Here is a 17,574-nt window from a genome sequence, read left to right as displayed (position 1 = left end):
TATATTGAAGACAACCTGAATATGGAGTATTCTGTGTTGTAAGGAAATACTGTTACTCAGTGTGTTATCACTGATGATCTGACACTGGAATCTTCTTTAAGCCATTAAGCTCCACTATGTAGCACCTGCACATGAAATACTGGATGAGCATGTAGAAGTTATTCTAAACATACTAATGTTTTTTAAAAGCCAAAGGTGTGTCATAATCAAGGGCTTAGCACAACATTCTTGATCCTGTATTGCCTTGACTACAAATGATTCACTCAACTATGGCTCATTGACTTATAGTGCAGTATCAAGTTCTATACTGATTTTACGTATTTTTACTTAGTAATTTTAAGTATCTTATTTTTATGCTACTTTGGCTAGTACCTCACAAAAAAAATTGTTCGTCTAACTCAAGTCCTCTAATTTTATTTGAACAATATAGTTATTATCAGATTACATTTTTTTAAAAACATGGATCAGCATTCACTGATGTGTCACACGTGATGGAATGTTTTAGGATAAATTGACCAACAGTATCTAATATTAGCTTGGTCTTGGTCTCTGCTTACATATTAATGCAACAGTGTTTAAAAAAATATACATACTAAATGACACTCTGAAGGGGGCTATTCTTCATGGATACTTTTACTTCTGTACTTAAGTAAAACTTCAGAGGCATGACTTCTACTTTGTGGTACTTAAGTAAAGGATATGAGTATTTATTCAGCCTCTGGTTGTTATGTTGCCTTATGTAAAAGAACCAAATACATAGATATAGAGATATATTACAAGGGCAAAGCTCTAAAAAAGCTCCTAAAGGGAGAACTAGTGTCAGTTTGATGCTGAATCTACCGGAAACATGGATGTTGACTTGGAACTTTGAGAATGTACCAGGATATGTTATGTGTCTGTGTCCTTAGATTGGCACTATCAGCAAGTTATTGCTTCTCTTAAGATCCCATTTAACAATATTAAGAGCCTACAGCCGGCATGTGGCTCTGTTAGGCTGTATTCAGACACACTGGTGCTTTGAGCTAAATGCTAACATCCAGGAACCATGATTGTTTGCACAAAGATTCATGGCACTCCATCCAATACTTGTTAGGGCTGGGCGATATGGAGAAAATCAGATATCACGATATTCTTGTCCTAATACCTGAATGTCGATATTGTGTCGATATTATAGGGTTGACAATTGGTGCTTTAACAAAATATCTTCACAATGAGATTTTAGATAAATAATCTTCAGTAATGTAGATATAATGACTAAGTGGGTAAAGGTAAAATTAATAGAAGAGCTAGTCAGGTAACAGAAAATGACATCACTTTACTGTAATGCAGCCTTTAAAACCAGAAAAAGACAACACTTAAGCCATTTACGGTATTACGATATCCAAAATCTAAGACGATATCTAGTCTCATATCACAATATCAATATAATATTGATATATTGCCAGCCCTAATACTTGTACTGTTATTTTTCAGTTTGGACCAAAGTGGTGGACCCTTCAATCGACGGACACACTGACATTGTCTAGTGGCTCAAAATCCTAAAATTGTCCATTGTGCTAACTAATAAATAAATAGATAGAGCACCAGTCCCTGTCGTGACTTCAAGTCAATATTCATTCTCAAAAAATGCATCTCACCCCATGTACTGTACAGAACATTACAAATTGATGAGTGCTCACAACTTGAACATGATTTGCGTAATGAAGCTATTTTATCTTGGAGGCAAGTCTAAACAGCAACGGAAACTCTAATCAGTTCCAAGTTTACTCCCACGCTTCAGTCACCGTGTCCTCGTGTAACTATGCCAAGGCTGCAAGCAGTGGGTTTAAGGGCGTGTGTGCAGAGAAAGAGAAAATATGGCAATACTGCAAGACAGTGTGTGCCTCCAATTAAATGGCTAGTAGGAACTACAACCTTACATACCTAGTAGACCTGAGGGACTTCGGAATTGGATCAAAACAATGCCTGTTTCATAAAATCTAGTTTTGGTTGTAAGCTTTTGATTAAAATCTGACTGAATCTTAGTAAGCTAACAAGTGGCCTGAATTACATGAAAGAGACCAGTGTCTGTCGTTCACTGCAGTCATTTAAGAGACATTTCATAGACATCAAGTCATCCATAGTACACATGCCACTACTACCTACTATGGTACCTTCTTGAAGTGCCACATGACGGTACCTACCATGTCTGAGGTATGGCACTGTTATATATTTTGGGTTTTTATGGGTTTGACCAATATATAATGCACCTCAAACTTTGAAGACAGCTGTAAAGAATAGCAAATCAATACAAACAGGTCCACTAGACTATATGAAGCTCACAACTATTGTATTTTATTGAACAGATATGTCTGACAAAGTTTCAATCAGACCAGGATCTAACTCATAGACCAAAGAGGTAGCTCCTCCGTATACACTATAGAAGGTCAAATAACTTGTACAGTAAAAAAGTGATAGTCAACAGACATTCTTTAAATACCCATCATAGAAAATAACCAATCAATATTAATACATTTTCTGGCAATGACCATTTCTTGAATGATACACACAGAGGTAAAGTAGTTCATGAATGACATGACACAAGCTAATCAGGACAACTCACTAGGTCTACATACAATGAATGATTATCAAATTATTTTAAATCAGTTTAGAAATAAGCAGACTCAAAGTGTGCAAAAGAACACCTGATAAATGTAAAGATTAAAAACTGAAATGAGTAAATTAAGAAGGATTGAAGCCATGTAAACAAAGCAAAACACACTGTACAGGGAAAAGTAAAAATGTAATGTTAACCCAGGACGTAGAGTAAGAAAGGCACTATTCATTGTTTTTGCCCTTCAGGGATTCATGGGAAGCACCTGTCCCTGATGACATACTGTAAAAAAAAAATCACATTTTGCTTTCAAAGTAAGTGTTCAAATTCAAGTTTTATTAGTCATATGGGGGTACAGGCTCAACGGTACAAAACTGCAGCAGTTTACGCCCAACAAATTCAGAAACTTAATCCTGTCCAGCTCTCTGTTCTTAAACTGGGAGTGTCTGATTACTCACGTAAAGCTTACTTTACAAACGAAACTATTAAAAAGGAGGGGTGTCCTATTTTGTGGTGTATGTTTAGGTACACATGACTTAAGGGCCTTAGTAACAATGGTGGCAAACCAGTTTACTTTCGCACTACCACGTGTGAAATGCTTTCAGAGGGTGGGGCAAAGGTGTATATAGCGGTAGAGCCTGACAGCAGGGACATACAGCATTGCATTGAGAAAGAGACACTAACAAATGGAAGGTGAGATCTCTCTTCAGAAAGGCAAGCTCGTTTTTTGCTCTGCGCATTCAGCTGTTTTGTCATTTAACTGTTGTAGCCTGCCTTTTTTTGTTCATGATCTTTCAATTCTTCGTGTCATCTGACTGTTGAATGCATTTTTCTGTAGCAATTTCTTTATTTTATTAATTTTCTTCATTTGCAGACATGAAAATACAAAATGTCAACCTGGAAAAATCTGAAAACCAGGAGAGACACAGGACACAGGGCTTCAGCAGCTCCAAAGCCCTGGTGGTGCGAAGAGGAGCCCCATTTAGAGTCAGTCTACAACTGAAGGGCCAAGCCTTTAACCCCAAGACTGACTCTGTGAGCATCAAAGTTACACTAGGTAGTCTGGATTTATATGTAGATTAGATTTTTTTGGGATGAATGACTGTTGTATGCAAACAGTGAACCACAATTTAAAATCCCTTTGCCTAATTGTCTTTCTCTCTTCTCTCCTCAGGCCGCCTATATATGGTAATGCCAGTCACATTCTCCAAGAACGTTCCTTCCTCCCAATGGAAAGCCTATATGGACCCAGAGGGCCTGAACCTCCAGAACCCCTCCATATTCATCTCCTCTCCTGCCTCCGCCTCCGTGGGCTGCTATGGATTTCAGCTGTGTGTGTTGACTCAGGGCAGCCAAAAGACCTGTGCGTTTGGCAAATTCATCCTGCTCTGCAATCCCTGGTGTCATGGTGAGAAGCTTTTATGAAGTCCATTCAAAGCTTTGCAGACTCTGAAGGATTTGATAGCTTATAATATCTTTGCAAACCAAAACAGAAATAGATAGAGTCTTTATTGTCCCATAGGGATAATCATTTCCACACATCTTCTTGTCATGTTCCATAGCACAACAACACATATAAAAACACATAAAACATGTTACACATATACAAAAAAAAACACACATCACATTAGGACACCCACATAGACACATCAAATGTGAAAACTACAAAGCAACTGAGGCGGTGGGGGCGGTATTACAGTTTGTTCAGCACTGTGATGGCAGTGGGGACAAAACTCTTCTTGAAATAGGCTTTAGTCCAGTTCAGTGCAGACATTTACTTATAGATGTGGTTTGTGTTGCTGAATAAGTTCACAATTATGTAATGCATTCACTAATTACCTTTAATCGTTTATTAGTTACTTTTAATGAAGTCTAATTGCTATAGTAGGCTACAATGGGGCTGCAGTGTGACAAATGCTGTCTGGCAACAGCTGTACAAAATAGAGGGAAAAATAAAAATGAGCTGAAGTCTCAAAGTATTTATGGTGTATACAGCAATGTTTTTTAAAATGTAACTATGTGAGGATGTACTAAATGTCAGGTTTATTTCTTGCAGAGGATGTTGTGTATATTCCTTTTGAGGACCAGCGACAAGAGTACATCCAGAACGACTCTGGGCTGCTGTTTATAGGGACAGCTATGAACATTGTGTCAAGACCATGGTCTTTTGATCAGGTATGAAAACAATATCTGTGGATCAGAGTTTTGGCAAATATACAATAAGGACAAAAATCATCAGATTGTTTACAGCTGAGGTGCTGACTCAACGCTGTGGTAATTTATCAGGTTGTGTTCGAAATTGCATACTAACATATTGCGAACTACATACTCAATGAGTAGTACTCATAGACTGTACAGTCTACTGTAGTACTGCATACAGTACTGCCTACTAAATTAACGTTTAAGTATGGCATAACCAGCAGACTGTTCACACTCAAGTAAACTCAAGCAATACGTCTTCTCTGCATCACATAACTGAAGAGATCACAACGTTACCGGTCCGAGCTACCGATAGGCCTAAATGAAAATAGTTAATCACAAATGTAAATCAACATGACCTCTTTCACTCAATTGAATATTTTCAGGTATTATTTTAATGCAAATAAAATTATTAAATTCAGTCACAATGCAGTCTGCATGGAGTGCTGCTCGGGTGTGTAGAAAATTATGATTTCTTTTTTTTTTGTTAAATATTTGTATACAGTACATATAGCCTACGTAACTTAACTGTACCTTAATGTCACTTGCCATCATTCATAATTATTTTATCCATTAATGAATTGATTATTTGAACCATCAGCCTCACAGTCCGCCATTGCATTTTGGGGCAGTTGAGTATATATCCAGTAAGCTCACGTTACATACTCAGAAATTCTTGCTATTGTAGTATACATCCGGGCATTTCTAGAGTACACAAATACACAAACTATGCAGTTAGAGCACACTACATACTTCATTTTACGTGCTACTTAGTATGAATAGTACGTTAGTATACAATTTCGAACAGAGAAAGTTGTTTTCCATTAAGAAATAACTAGATGTAGTATTTATTGTAGTGCTGTTGTATTGGATTGCATTTCAAGTCAAGTCAATTTAATTTATAAAACCCAATACCACAAATCACAAAATTTGGACTTTTCATTGTAAAGTATTGCTTTGCTTGTGTCCACTTGCAGTATATACTTTTTAATCCTTGAGTTGGATTAAACATTAAGCATGTATTTATTAGAATATGGTCCAAAGTGTCGCAAAATCTTTCAATTCTCTAATTTCTTTCTCTTTAGTTTGAGCCTGGTATTCTGGAGGCGTGCCTGGATCTGCTCCAAGTCAGCCCTCAGCACCAAAAGAACGGAAGGATGGACTACCTGAACCGAAGCAACCCTATCTACATCAGCCGGGTCGTGTCTGCCATGGTGAGTGTGAACAGATTCAGATTATAAACACACCTGCCAGATATGAATACATCACTAGCTAGCAGTGTTCTGTTTCACCAATGTTTTTATTTTCTTTGTATGACAACATGAGCGTCACTTCCGCTTATTAAAAACATGTTGGGGCTTGAACTGGGGACGCTGTGTTCTGCAAATAGACACACACTTTCTGCAAAGTTTTGAAACCTGAATGTCACATGCAATCACCCTGTAATTATAACTGTAAAACAGGCTTTAAAAGTAGTTATTAAACCGTCACTGTGAATCAGAATCATCTCAGGAGATGTGAGATGCCCCAGCTTGTTTTATGATGTTTGGGAACTGAAGTGCAAAGATGGAAAATTACATTTCTCTTCTCTTCTATGTTCAGATCAACAGTGAAGACGACTGTGGTGTGCTGAAAGGGAAATGGACAGGTGACTTCAAACAAGGAGTTAATCCCTCCTTGTGGACTGGGAGTGGGGACATCTTGACACAGTGGGCTGCGTCTGGTTTCAGCCCAGTCCAGTTTGGACAGTGCTGGGTGTTTGCAGCTGTCATGTGCACAGGTGATTATATCATGATCATTCAAATCACACACAAAACAATAATAAGTCAAGCACTTTTGCTCTTTACTACATTATGACTTACTGTCATCAATAACCAGTACTCATGCTCGATTTCTTATCAGTCTTGTTCAAATACCGGATCATTTGTTCCATGTGTCAACGTCTGTTTTTTTTTTAAAATTTCATCTTTCAGTGATGAGGGTTCTTGGCATTCCCTGCCGTGTCGTCACAAACTTCAACTCTGCTCATGACACCAATGCCAACCTGGTGATTGAGGAGTACTATAGTGAAACAGGGCAGAAGCTGAACCTCAGTAAAGACACCATATGGTCAGTTTTCGTGACATTAAATACATTTTAAGACATTAATGATATTTAATTAGTTTTGTGAAGCAAAAGAAAAGGGCCTGTTAATACTTTGTGATATTTTATTGTGGCTCTCTCTTTATACAGGAACTTCCATGTGTGGGTGGAGTGCTGGATGACTCGCCGGGATTTGGGATCTGGAATGGATGGCTGGCAGGTTCTGGACCCGACCCCCCAGGAAAGGAGTGGAGGTGTGTGAGAAATCTTCACTTTCTTTCTTTCCCTTTTCTTTGCCATTTCTTCGCCATATACACACATTGAACTTGTTGTCTTCAATAAACATTGCTATAACCTTTCTTTCTTCCTTCTTGTATCCCAGGAGTGTTCTGCTGTGGCCCATCACCAGTCAAAGCAATCAAAGATCGACGCATCGACCTGTTTTATGACATCCCCTTTGTCTACGCCGAGGTGAACGCCGACGTCCACTCAATCGTAGTGAGCGAGGGTCGGGTGGTCAGCTACAGCAAAGACACAGAGAGAGTGGGATCCCTCATCTGCACCAAAGCTATTGGTTTCCCCAGACACCAGAACATCACAGGAGACTACAAATCCATCAAAAGTATGAGCCAAAAACAGAAATTCAATCATTTGGTTATTTAGCTAATTTAGAGAAGTGGCAAAATATTAAATCTTGTGCAAAAATACTCACATTTTTCTTTCGATCTTTACAATATAGGCCCGACTTCAACACTTTCATTGAGAAGTTCCACAAGTTCAGAGGACTCGACATTAAGAAGAGGTAATTAAGAATTTTGATTACATCAATCAGACCATTCATCTGTTTAATCACACGTCATCTCATGCACTGACTTTCTTCATGTCTTTTTCACAGGCTCAACCAAAGGGGTGTTAGTCTTCCTGACCCTGGATAATGCTCCTGTTGCTGGGGGGCCTGTCCGCTTCACAGTGAAAGTCATCAACAAGCAGAAGGTTGCCAAGAAGATGAGGTTGCATCTCAACGCCCAGGCTAAAAAATACAACAACAGCCCCTCAGACACCTTCTGGGAAACCCACGGTGTCTTACAACTGGCCCCCATGGAAGGTAAATCCACTTTTCACCCACAGACTCAAATGTTCACTTCTGAAAGCCTGTTGTGGTTTACATTTCTGTTTCTTGACTTTCTCCCTCTGGTTTTCCAGCTAAGGTTATTCAGCAGCAGATCCTCCCAGACCAGTATGAGTGTGTGGTGGGAGATGACCTGATAAACCTTGCAGTAGTCCTGGAGGACATGGCCAGTCAGGAGCGGGTCCTGGCCTCAGAGGAGTTCAATATTACCAGCTCACAGCTCACCATACAGGTACTTGGGAAAATTGTTCAAACATGCATAACTTTATTTAGAATTTTAGCAAAAAAACAAATTTTAGACCCCAAATATATATTGCTAAACAAAAGGGATAATGTATAACATTATTTGCAAGGTATCTAGAATCTTTACCTGTCTGATATGATGGTACAGCAGCAATAAAAAAAATCTTTGGTTTGATAATTTCACTCATTAAGGCATCATACAGCTTCCACACAAAACATACAGAATTATCAATGACTCACTTACGATTTATTTGAGGGCTAATTTAAGGGAATTATCAGGGTTCACCAACACAATTTTCTTATCTTTCAGATTGCAGATAAAGACTTGATTGTGAACAAAGAGCAGACTGCCACAGTGATCTTCACCAACCCATTTTCTCAGCCGGTCAGCGGAGTACTGACCGTAGCTGGGGCCGGGCTGACTCAGGGCAAGGTTCACTTCAGGTAAGAATAAGTTCTTGTCTTCATTTGTTTATATACATGTTGAATGTTCCCTTAGTGGTTTATGCACATCATGAATGGCTGCAAAGTGAATGAGCTGAGCAATGCTTAAATATAGGAGTGTCACTGTGTAGTACATGACAGTCTGTCTTTGTTGAAGGAATGTAGGCTTGTTAGAGTTGTATTGTTCTGCTTATGTTTGTGTTCAGGTAGGCGTGGCTAGAATAATGGTACACTGCTGTGTAGGCAGATCATGATTTACAGTACAGGCTCTGGAGGGTTATTAAAGAGTCTCTGATTAGCTATGGACAAAATATAATCTTACAATGTATGCTTAAACAGTTTAGACATTCCCACAGTAATAATTGTAGCTTAGCTGTCAAAGGTAACAAAATTGGAGTCAGACATTTGCAATAGTAGTTATACTTAAGCATTTCCTGAACTCTTTTATATCTTTTCCATTTCTTTCTGCAGGATGCTCCCGCTGCGTCCAGGAGGACAAGTAGAGCAGCTCATTACCTTCATCCCCAGCAGTGTGGGAGCAAAGATGCTGCAGGCCAGCCTGTCACTCACAAACATCAACTCCACTATCAGAGGCTTCAAGATGTTCTCCGTCCTCAGAGCTTAGATCCTGTTTTGGTATTTTTTTTCCTTAGTTGTCAACTTTGGGCAGGATACTTAAATTTGTGATGTCACCATTTGTCAGTGTCTTTTTTATTTATGTTTTGCTAAAGTTAAAACTAAGTCACCAAATTGAAGCCAGAAGATGGCAACCATGTGGCAGAAAGAAACATAAAGATTGACGATGAAGATATTGTCAGCCCTTATGTTTTTATATTGCTTTGTATGATATAAATGTGAATGTAAATAATATTTATTTTAAATTGATATTTATTTTGCTATTTATGTGTTCAAACCATGAAAAGTAACACTTTTCTACAAACATTTTAACATGGATTATGATGCTTTTTGCTTTGTTTGAACAATCAAATAAAACGTGTTTATATCTACTGTATGTCACATCTTCTTTTGTCAAATATCCAGCATGTATGTGGATTTATTTTACTGCAATTTCTTGTTTGCCCTGAAGAGGGAGACCTTTCCTCAGAAAAGGCCACTGTGGTTCAGTCTGAATGAAATGCTTCTCAAACCTCTTGATGATTACATGCCATTTACACAAGGATCATTCAACATCCTCTGGGTTGAGTAACTGTGGAATAAAATGAAACTCAACTCACCTTTCCCAACAATGCAATTAATTTATTTTTATTCATCTATTTTAACCGTCTGTCAAAACAAATCGACAATAAAGCATTATATACAAATCATAGCTAAGCTGACAGGCGGTGTAATCGGCACATGCACAACCATACCAGTTCATCTATATTACAAACAGGTTATTAGGAAATTAAACAAGGACAGAAAAGAAGGAGCGTTAAAACATGACAACATATACAACCCATTATCAAAAGTAAGGATTCAAGCACCAGCCTACATATTACAGCATCTTCAAGACAACATCTTATCGAAACATTTTTACAAAAGCATATGTTTAGTCTTTGAAGGGGATATTTTTATGTCGAGCTCCCAAACTGTTTATACCTCATTGTGTTTTAAAATGTAACCAATAATAAATAGCTCACATTTAAATGGTAAAATACAATCAAACTATTTTCAATAGCCTCTACCTATGAGGAGAATATCTGACATTTATCTAGCCGACATGAATAAATCAGTTATAAAATGATAATGAAGGCAAAATGTATTCCACATAACGTCATAACTTGAAGTCTTGTTTCTAATGTTATATTTAAAATAGTATTCGTCAGTGGAAAATGGGTTTAGTCTCACAACAAATAAAAAACACACACAGCCGAACAAACAATCTCATCTTTTCATCCATGCAGACATACTTACTGTGTTTAATAAACAGGATGTTTGCATTTAGTGCATCACTTTTTTGTGTACAAAAGTGGGACACCTTTCATAAAGTTGAGATGAACTGAATTTAAAAAAAAAGGAAAGAGTAAAAGAGTATTTGCAGTATTAACCATAGTTCCCTGGGGTTAGTTATGAAGCTTTGGTCCCTTATGTGTCTTTGGTCTTTTATTATGGTCCAGCACTGTCGGCCTCATGTTTATGTCATAGATACACTACAGCTTTCGCTTCGAAATCCTCACAGTTCCTTTGGCTTTAAAGTGAAATTGTCCACCTGGGTGCTCATTAGGGATCAAATGCCTTTTGCCAAACTTTGAAATAGCAATACTGACTCTGAATCAGTCTCTCGGGGCAGCTTCACCTACTAGCTGCACTCAGGAGTTCAGGAGCTTCTCATGATTTGGGTGGAAGAGCAGAGCGTGACAGCTGGCGCCCTCTAGAGGTAGTCCAGCTCCAGTGCATGGCTCAGAGCCTCTAGATCGGCCCGACAGGACACCCTCCAGAACGGCATGTTCTTCTGAGAAAACAAAAATAAAATCTAAATTATATGCAGATTTAATGTGAGGCAGGCATACTCTGGCTCCTGCAGATGCAGTGCAGATGTGAATTATGGACTGTGGCTTGGAGGGGGATTATAGTATGTGACAAAGTACATGTGAATAACGTGTTGGCCTATATTGTACAAAAGCTTAATGCAAAAAAATATTAGCTGAACTGCCAAATCCATCTGGCAAAGACATCTCAATGCAAAGATTAGACAAAAACAACACAAACTTAGACACAGAAGCTGCAGAAATCGAGTGTGTCCTAACTGATTAGTTGAGGCCCATTTTTCAGCAGACACAGGCATAAAAAAAAAAAAAAGAGTTATACCTTTTTGGCCACAGACTCTTCTTCAGCTCCATCTCCTATCACCACATACACTGCTCTCCGACCAAACCTCTGAGAGACACGCTCAAAGCAGCTCTCTTTGCCTTTGAAAAGAGGGGAAATCAGAATCTGTTTAAAATAATAAAATAGTCTCTTGAAGAAAGACCTGAATTTTTGATTAATAAGTATTCTCATTTTCTCCCTAAATTGTCCTCACCTGTCTTGGTGGCACTGTATATGTTTTCTATGGGGAAAGCTGAGCCCAGACCGTACAGTAACACCTTGGAGAGGGCTGGGATGAGCTGGGTGGTGGTTACCAACACATTCACACAGTTAGGCCTGGAACAGGACAGGATAGACACATTTATACTACGGCTGAGTTATAACACTTTAAATGACACATCGACCTAATCAAGCCATGGCAGCATGAACTGACCTGGAGTTGATGAGAGCCAGGGATTTGAGTGCTTGAGTCAGCCATAGGTCAGTCAGGACCTCCATCTCTCTCCTCAGCTGTAACCACTCCTCTCGCTTGGGGCTGCCCAGCAAACCTGCCCATCGGGGAGAAGCAGAAGCTTGATGGTCAGTCTTTGGAACAAAATAGGGAGGACATCAACTCGTATAGCTCCGATGCATAAAGAAATCTAATTAACTGAGACGTTGCAAAACCTTATTTTGACAGCAGGACTGTTTCTAGTCTTTGGTTGGATGATTCTCACACAACATCCTCTAGCCAAAACCTCAGACTTATGTTTTCCAGCAGAGGCAAAGCAGCCAGCTGTAATCAGCAGTGCACAAGGGTCCACGTAGAACAACAACTTCTGACTCATTATGCTAGTTGACAAACAAATCTGTGTCCTTTCAGCTTTTTTACCACATCATGATCCAATTAATGTAATAGGTAATAATGAACCCTATTTTTTTTTTTTTACAAAAGGTTCCTCTTGAAAAGAGCAGGTGTTTATCATCATACTGTATGCTTACTTTCATCACTAGTAGAGCTTTGGTTGATACACAAGTTCAAGCTTCAGAAATACAAAATGTACTTTTCTGAAGCAGGAAGCTTGTATAACTTGATGCCAGCAACAAAAAAGGGAAAACCCAGACAAATTACTGTGGTCTGAAGCTGAGCTGTGTTCAAATTGAATTCTAGCTTGCGGACTAGCAGTAGGTAATAAATATGTATTTGTCTATAGTGATATTAATCAGGCTGTTGTCGTACTGTTACTTAATGTCTGTCATTATTTGTTCTAATGGTGTTGGTAGAAAACCACATATAACCATATTAAACCTCAGAGAAATTGTTAAATAAAATGGCAGCACAGCTTACCGCCAACATTATTCTTGTATGTGTTGTAGATCTCCTTGACTCTGCGGTATCGAAAAGCCAGTTTCCTCATCCAGTCCACCCCTCCGTGAACCCCGGACCCCAGGCACAGAGAGCCTGCCCCCGCTGGGCTCTGGAAGCCGTCTGACCCAAAGTTGTAAGTGCTGCAGGATCACAATACAGGAAACAGTCAGGATATAGATCATAAAGACACAAACTGCACTTTTCCAGAGCATCTTATAGTAGCACTAATCTTCAGTGTTTCAGGGGGGATGCTCTAGGAACTGGTACAACTATAATCATGGATACAGTTTCTAGCTCTATGAATTGAGTCAAGCTATTCAGGTTATGAACATGAAGGCAGTGCTTAAACCATTCATCAAATTTAAGGAGCACATTGAACAGTGCAACCACAAATATTTCAGGGACAAGAAACGCTGTAAAATTGAAAACCCAAGAAAGCGAGTTTCAGCCCATGAATGAAAAAGCTTTGTCATGAAGTATATACATTCAGCACGGCTAGGATAAATATAAAATCATCTTTGAGAATGAAAATGGCCAAGTTCAATAAAATTAATACTTCAAAAAAGTACTTTGGTAAAGTCTGGCTCTTTCTCAAATCACTCCTAAAAGTATCCTAAAGTGCTTCAACAAGTTTTTGCAATAAAATGTCTGGACTGAAGGAGACAGAGGGAATGATAAAGAGATATTTTGATGAGAAATGAAAGCGTTGGATAATCCTGTGACATATTATATGGCTGTGGAAGTGGGGAAAATAAAAGACATGCACATGCTTGCATGCATGAACACACACAGATGCACACAAACTCTTTGTCTCATCTCTATGCTTTTTTTCCTCCTGTGCACTAAAACCCAGAGAGCAAGTCTGGTTCACAAGCCACAGCAGAACTGTCAGAGTCTCTTAGCAGAGCTTTAAGTACAGTAACACAGTAGATGCTTTACCTCAAGTCCTGCCCGTTGTCGTCTGATGCCACGTCATCAATATGAACCTGGTCACATTCCTGGGAAAAGAAAAGGAGAGCGGATATATCAAGAGATCCATTTCAGAATGGAGCCATGTACAGGCAGGTCTCTCCTCTTTAGGGGAGCCTGCGGGAGTGACAGCAGCTACACAAATAATAAAAAAAGACAAGGAAGCAGGAAATAAGGTGTCGGGACACGGGACAGCGAGGCACCAGATACACAGGACAGTCAACATGGCTATGCGATTCTGGTGTAACCACGTAGTGAATTAAAGTAAAGTAAATCTGCATTTTTTTTTATAGTGTGTCCAACATTTTGGTTAAAAAAAATCACTGAAGAAAGGCCCATTGTCTTTGACAAGCACAGTGTACATGTTGTTCCTCTCTATTGGACGTAAATGCAACACATCAAACCGCAGGGATTTAAACCACACTGTAGCTTAAACATGTGGCTACGGCCAACGTACCTTTAAACAATATGCAGTTAAATCCGAAACTTGAAAACAGTTATTAAGAATGGATACGTAGGACGAAAACAAAAACAAGGAACATAAATCAATCATCGTCGGCCAGGAGGAAACACACAAGTATGTCTAACAATGACTGTCTTCTTAAAAATACTAAAATCTTTCTCAATTCTTTGTCTTTTGTCCAGCTTAAAACCCTGTAAGTCCCACAACCTTCTATCTTTCACATACACATACTACACAACCATGCACACATTTTTGCAAAAACCAAGTCCTAGTATAACTTCTAGTTGTCACGCAGAGACCCAGGACAGACACGGTCTCCTATCACCTTTCAGCCATTTTAAAGCCAGACGGAGACGCTACCTCATCTTCCCTCCATCTCTACATAACTCAATTCCCAGGGGGTGCAACCCACCTCCCACTCAGGTGCCATCCGCCCCTGCAAAGACACTTCTACTGACCATACAATACAAATGACCCCCTTAGAGCTTTACATTTACACTGAAACCCAGAGCAGCTCCACTCAGTGCCTGCAGAGCACTCTCATTTCAATCCAGTTTTAACAGCCGTCTTTTTTTTCTATAGAAAATGTTCAACTGGAAATCTTGACCTGATTAATTATACTAATTACAATTATGTGATGTTCTGGTGCTATTGCAGTTATGACAGCAGCGACAACACCCAGCCACTGACATCGGTAGGACAAGATAATTGTCCCTCAAGACTTAACAGCAGTTGTCAACCCGCTGTGGCCTAATGCTTTAGAGATTTACTGAGCCTTGACAACAAAAGAGGGGATAAGAACTGGGTTTGCAAATGGCTTTGTTGGCTCCTTTCCCTCCTCTTGACTGTTCCTCCTCCCATTTGACTAATTTCCCTCTCGGATGCTCAGACACATACCTATAATTACAGCACAAAGTGTACTTGTTCTCTCTCTCTCTGTCCCTCTCTTATCTTCTTTCTTTGTCAGAACAAGGCCAAGTAATTCAGGATAACTTATGAACTTTTCAGTCACTAGCAGGTAGTAAAACTGCATTTTAATGACCACTTGAAGAGTTGAGGAGTCATCGTTTTTAGATGTTGCATCAATGTTAACATTGATGGATTTTTAGGCAGCAAGTATGTTCTAACTGTAAGAGCACTTATGCCAGCAGTTAACAACCCCTCCTTTTATTATTCTTGCTCAACTGAGGAGGGCAAATTGTTTGGAAAATGCTGTAGTAAGAATTAATACAGGATAGAAGTTGTGTGAGGGGATTTCTACAATGACTGCCACTGTGCTTTATGCCAGGTAAGAAAACAGCACCCAAATGTCAAACCTCTTGCTACGCTGTTGCTGGGAAGGTTTTCTGGTATGCCAGTTTTTACTGTTGGATATGTTCTCACTGCTGCTTTTCCATCTTACTGGAAATAAATTGAAGTAAAAAAAAAAGACTGCTGCAACAGGAATATGAACAAGTAAGTGGTAAGGTTTTTGTTTGAAGTAAGGCATATTGTCTAAGATACCAGTTTAAGGGGACAAAAGTTAACAAAACAAATTTTTATCCTGAAATTTTCTAAAAATGCTCCCCTCACACTTTCTTTTTTAAAGTCAGCCACTCAAATTTAAAAACTCACCTCCAAGTCATTGAAGAAGAGTCTCGAGTCGGCCAGGTTGAAAATCATCTCCTCCATCCACAAACCAAGAGACACTGCCTTTGAGGAGTCCTGATGCACACACACACACACACACACACACACACACACACACACACACACACACACACACACACACCCCTAGAATTAATGACTTGCTTTTAAAACCATTTAAAAAAATATGTATATATATACACACACACTGTGGTAAGAAATTTCCCCTCAGGCACAATTAAGACTTTTACATACTGTACATTTCAACACATTTAAATGAAAGAAATCTGGTCTGTAAACAGTACCCCAGTTTGGGGTAAAAAGAAAATGATGTCAGATCAGCATCTGTCTATCATTTCAGGTGCTACAACATTATTTATTAGTGAATAAATAATAAAATCACCAGCTCAGGCTGAGATTAATGGCCTAAGAGGTTTGGTATTATAGAGAACAATCAGTTAAATTGGATTATTGAACATAATTACTCGTCATGATTCTCGCCTTGTCAGTGCAGCCGCCTGCTTGTCTCTCTAAACAGATTTGCTTATACTTCCTCTGCAAACTCATCAACTGGATTGACATAAACAGGTTTCAGGGAGAGGCAAATGTGAATATTTTTCTGTCAGTCAAACTTTCTGCCAATTCTTATCTTCACTAATTCTTTTCTGACTTACTTGTTTCGGCTTTCTTAATCTAGCCCACAAGTTTCCCCATACTGGCTCTGATTATTACAGTAAATTATGTACAGACTCATTACATTTACATTGTTGATTTACATTGTTTAAACCATTAAGAAAACTCATTAAACTCATTCAATCATCTCAAGGCTTAACCAACAATATCAGTGTTTTTGCAAGTTTTAGCTCCTAAACTGACCAATGTTGTTTTAATCGGTTTACCATACAAAGATGATGTAACTAACGTACCAACAAGACTTAGAGTCTACAGCCACGCTAACCAACCAGACTCACTAAGACTGTACTTAGGCAAAGAAGTGCTTTGAGCTAAATGCTAACATTAGCATGCTAACATGCTCACAATTACAATGCTAACATGTTTAGCAGGTAAAATGTTTACTAAGTTAACCATCACAGTTTAGCTTGTTAGCATGCTAACACGTGTAAACTAGCACTAAACACAAAGTACAACCAAAGAGGTTATAACCTAACAACTTAGGCTAAATTTCATCAGCTATTCAGATATTTGGACATAAACCAAAGTATTGGACCAATTAAAAATGTTGACACAAGATTGTCATATAAATAAATGGACTGAATGAATGGCAATGACTGCCTGGAATGATGGGAAAAATACATAAAAAACTCCAAAACACAACAGCAAGTCTATGTGATTTAACTACAATACCGCAGTGGATTTAGTAGTTAAAAAACAATAAGGTATTGCAGATTTCACCTGGTCAGTTACTGTATATCAGCATATTTTGCTCATTGTTTATGTTTATGTCTCATCTTCTCTACCTTCTTTCAGCATGTTCTGTTATTCTATCAATACCCAGCCTCTCTTCTTCTGTTCTTTTTCTTTTGCATTGGAAAAAACCCAAACAAATACGAATGTGTGCATTACACCAACTTTTGTTTAGTTTTTTAATAAGCAGACTATAAATAATTTAAATCATCAGAGAAACACACAATCACAATGTGCGGGCAGCC

General features: G+C 38.7%; 2 protein-coding genes across 5 annotated transcripts in view; one reads left to right on the top strand and one right to left on the bottom strand.

Annotated features, from left to right (window-relative positions):
* The first annotated feature begins 3,210 nt into the window (after positions 1 to 3,210).
* On the top strand, positions 3,211 to 9,697 carry tgm5l (transglutaminase 5, like). Of its 3 annotated transcripts, none has more exons than XM_039796928.1 (14): positions 3,211 to 3,286; positions 3,468 to 3,650; positions 3,768 to 4,001; positions 4,650 to 4,768; positions 5,878 to 6,006; positions 6,395 to 6,572; positions 6,766 to 6,901; positions 7,025 to 7,128; positions 7,257 to 7,496; positions 7,614 to 7,676; positions 7,770 to 7,979; positions 8,078 to 8,235; positions 8,557 to 8,690; positions 9,162 to 9,315. In XM_039796928.1, exons 1-14 carry the CDS (start codon positions 3,280 to 3,282, stop codon positions 9,313 to 9,315), a joined length of 2,049 nt encoding a protein of 682 aa, XP_039652862.1. In that variant the 5' UTR covers positions 3,211 to 3,279. The 3 variants fall into 3 exon arrangements, with proteins under 3 accessions (XP_039652862.1, XP_039652860.1, XP_039652863.1); XM_039796926.1 differs by having other exon boundaries at positions 3,256 to 3,307; positions 9,162 to 9,697; XM_039796929.1 differs by lacking the exon at positions 3,211 to 3,286 and having other exon boundaries at positions 3,563 to 3,628; positions 9,162 to 9,697.
* Positions 9,698 to 9,926: 229 nt separating this feature from the next.
* eya2 (EYA transcriptional coactivator and phosphatase 2) overlaps positions 9,927 to 17,574 on the bottom strand; it is a 30,450-nt gene continuing 22,802 nt past the window's right edge. For both annotated transcript variants that reach the window (XM_039796931.1, XM_039796930.1), the window contains exons 10-16: positions 15,893 to 15,982; positions 13,786 to 13,844; positions 12,826 to 12,986; positions 11,932 to 12,046; positions 11,713 to 11,834; positions 11,499 to 11,599; positions 9,927 to 11,142 (exon numbers count right to left, since the gene is read on the bottom strand). In XM_039796931.1, coding sequence (XP_039652865.1) covers positions 11,062 to 11,142; positions 11,499 to 11,599; positions 11,713 to 11,834; positions 11,932 to 12,046; positions 12,826 to 12,986; positions 13,786 to 13,844; positions 15,893 to 15,982 — 729 coding nt within the window. In that variant the 3' untranslated portion in view covers positions 9,927 to 11,061. The remainder of the gene's footprint in view (positions 11,143 to 11,498; positions 11,600 to 11,712; positions 11,835 to 11,931; positions 12,047 to 12,825; positions 12,987 to 13,785; positions 13,845 to 15,892; positions 15,983 to 17,574) is intronic.

The sequence above is a fragment of the Perca fluviatilis genome, chromosome 4 (genome assembly GCF_010015445.1).
Source record: "Perca fluviatilis chromosome 4, GENO_Pfluv_1.0, whole genome shotgun sequence".
NCBI lineage: Eukaryota > Metazoa > Chordata > Actinopteri > Perciformes > Percidae > Perca > Perca fluviatilis.
The sequence above is the reverse complement of the archived record's forward strand: the minus strand, read 5'-3'. Positions and strand labels throughout refer to the sequence as shown.

What these genes read in the sequence shown, in the direction of transcription:
- tgm5l (XM_039796926.1), top strand. Translation starts at nt 3,280, where the DNA reads ATGGAAGGTGAGATCTCTCTTCAGAAAG. An exon ending in GACCATGGTCTTTTGATCAG is followed by an intron (nt 4,769 to 5,877) that starts GTATGAAAACAA and finishes CTTTCTCTTTAG; the next exon opens with TTTGAGCCTGGTATTCTGGA. An exon ending in CAGGGCAAGGTTCACTTCAG is followed by an intron (nt 8,691 to 9,161) that starts GTAAGAATAAGT and finishes TTCTTTCTGCAG; the next exon opens with GATGCTCCCGCTGCGTCCAG.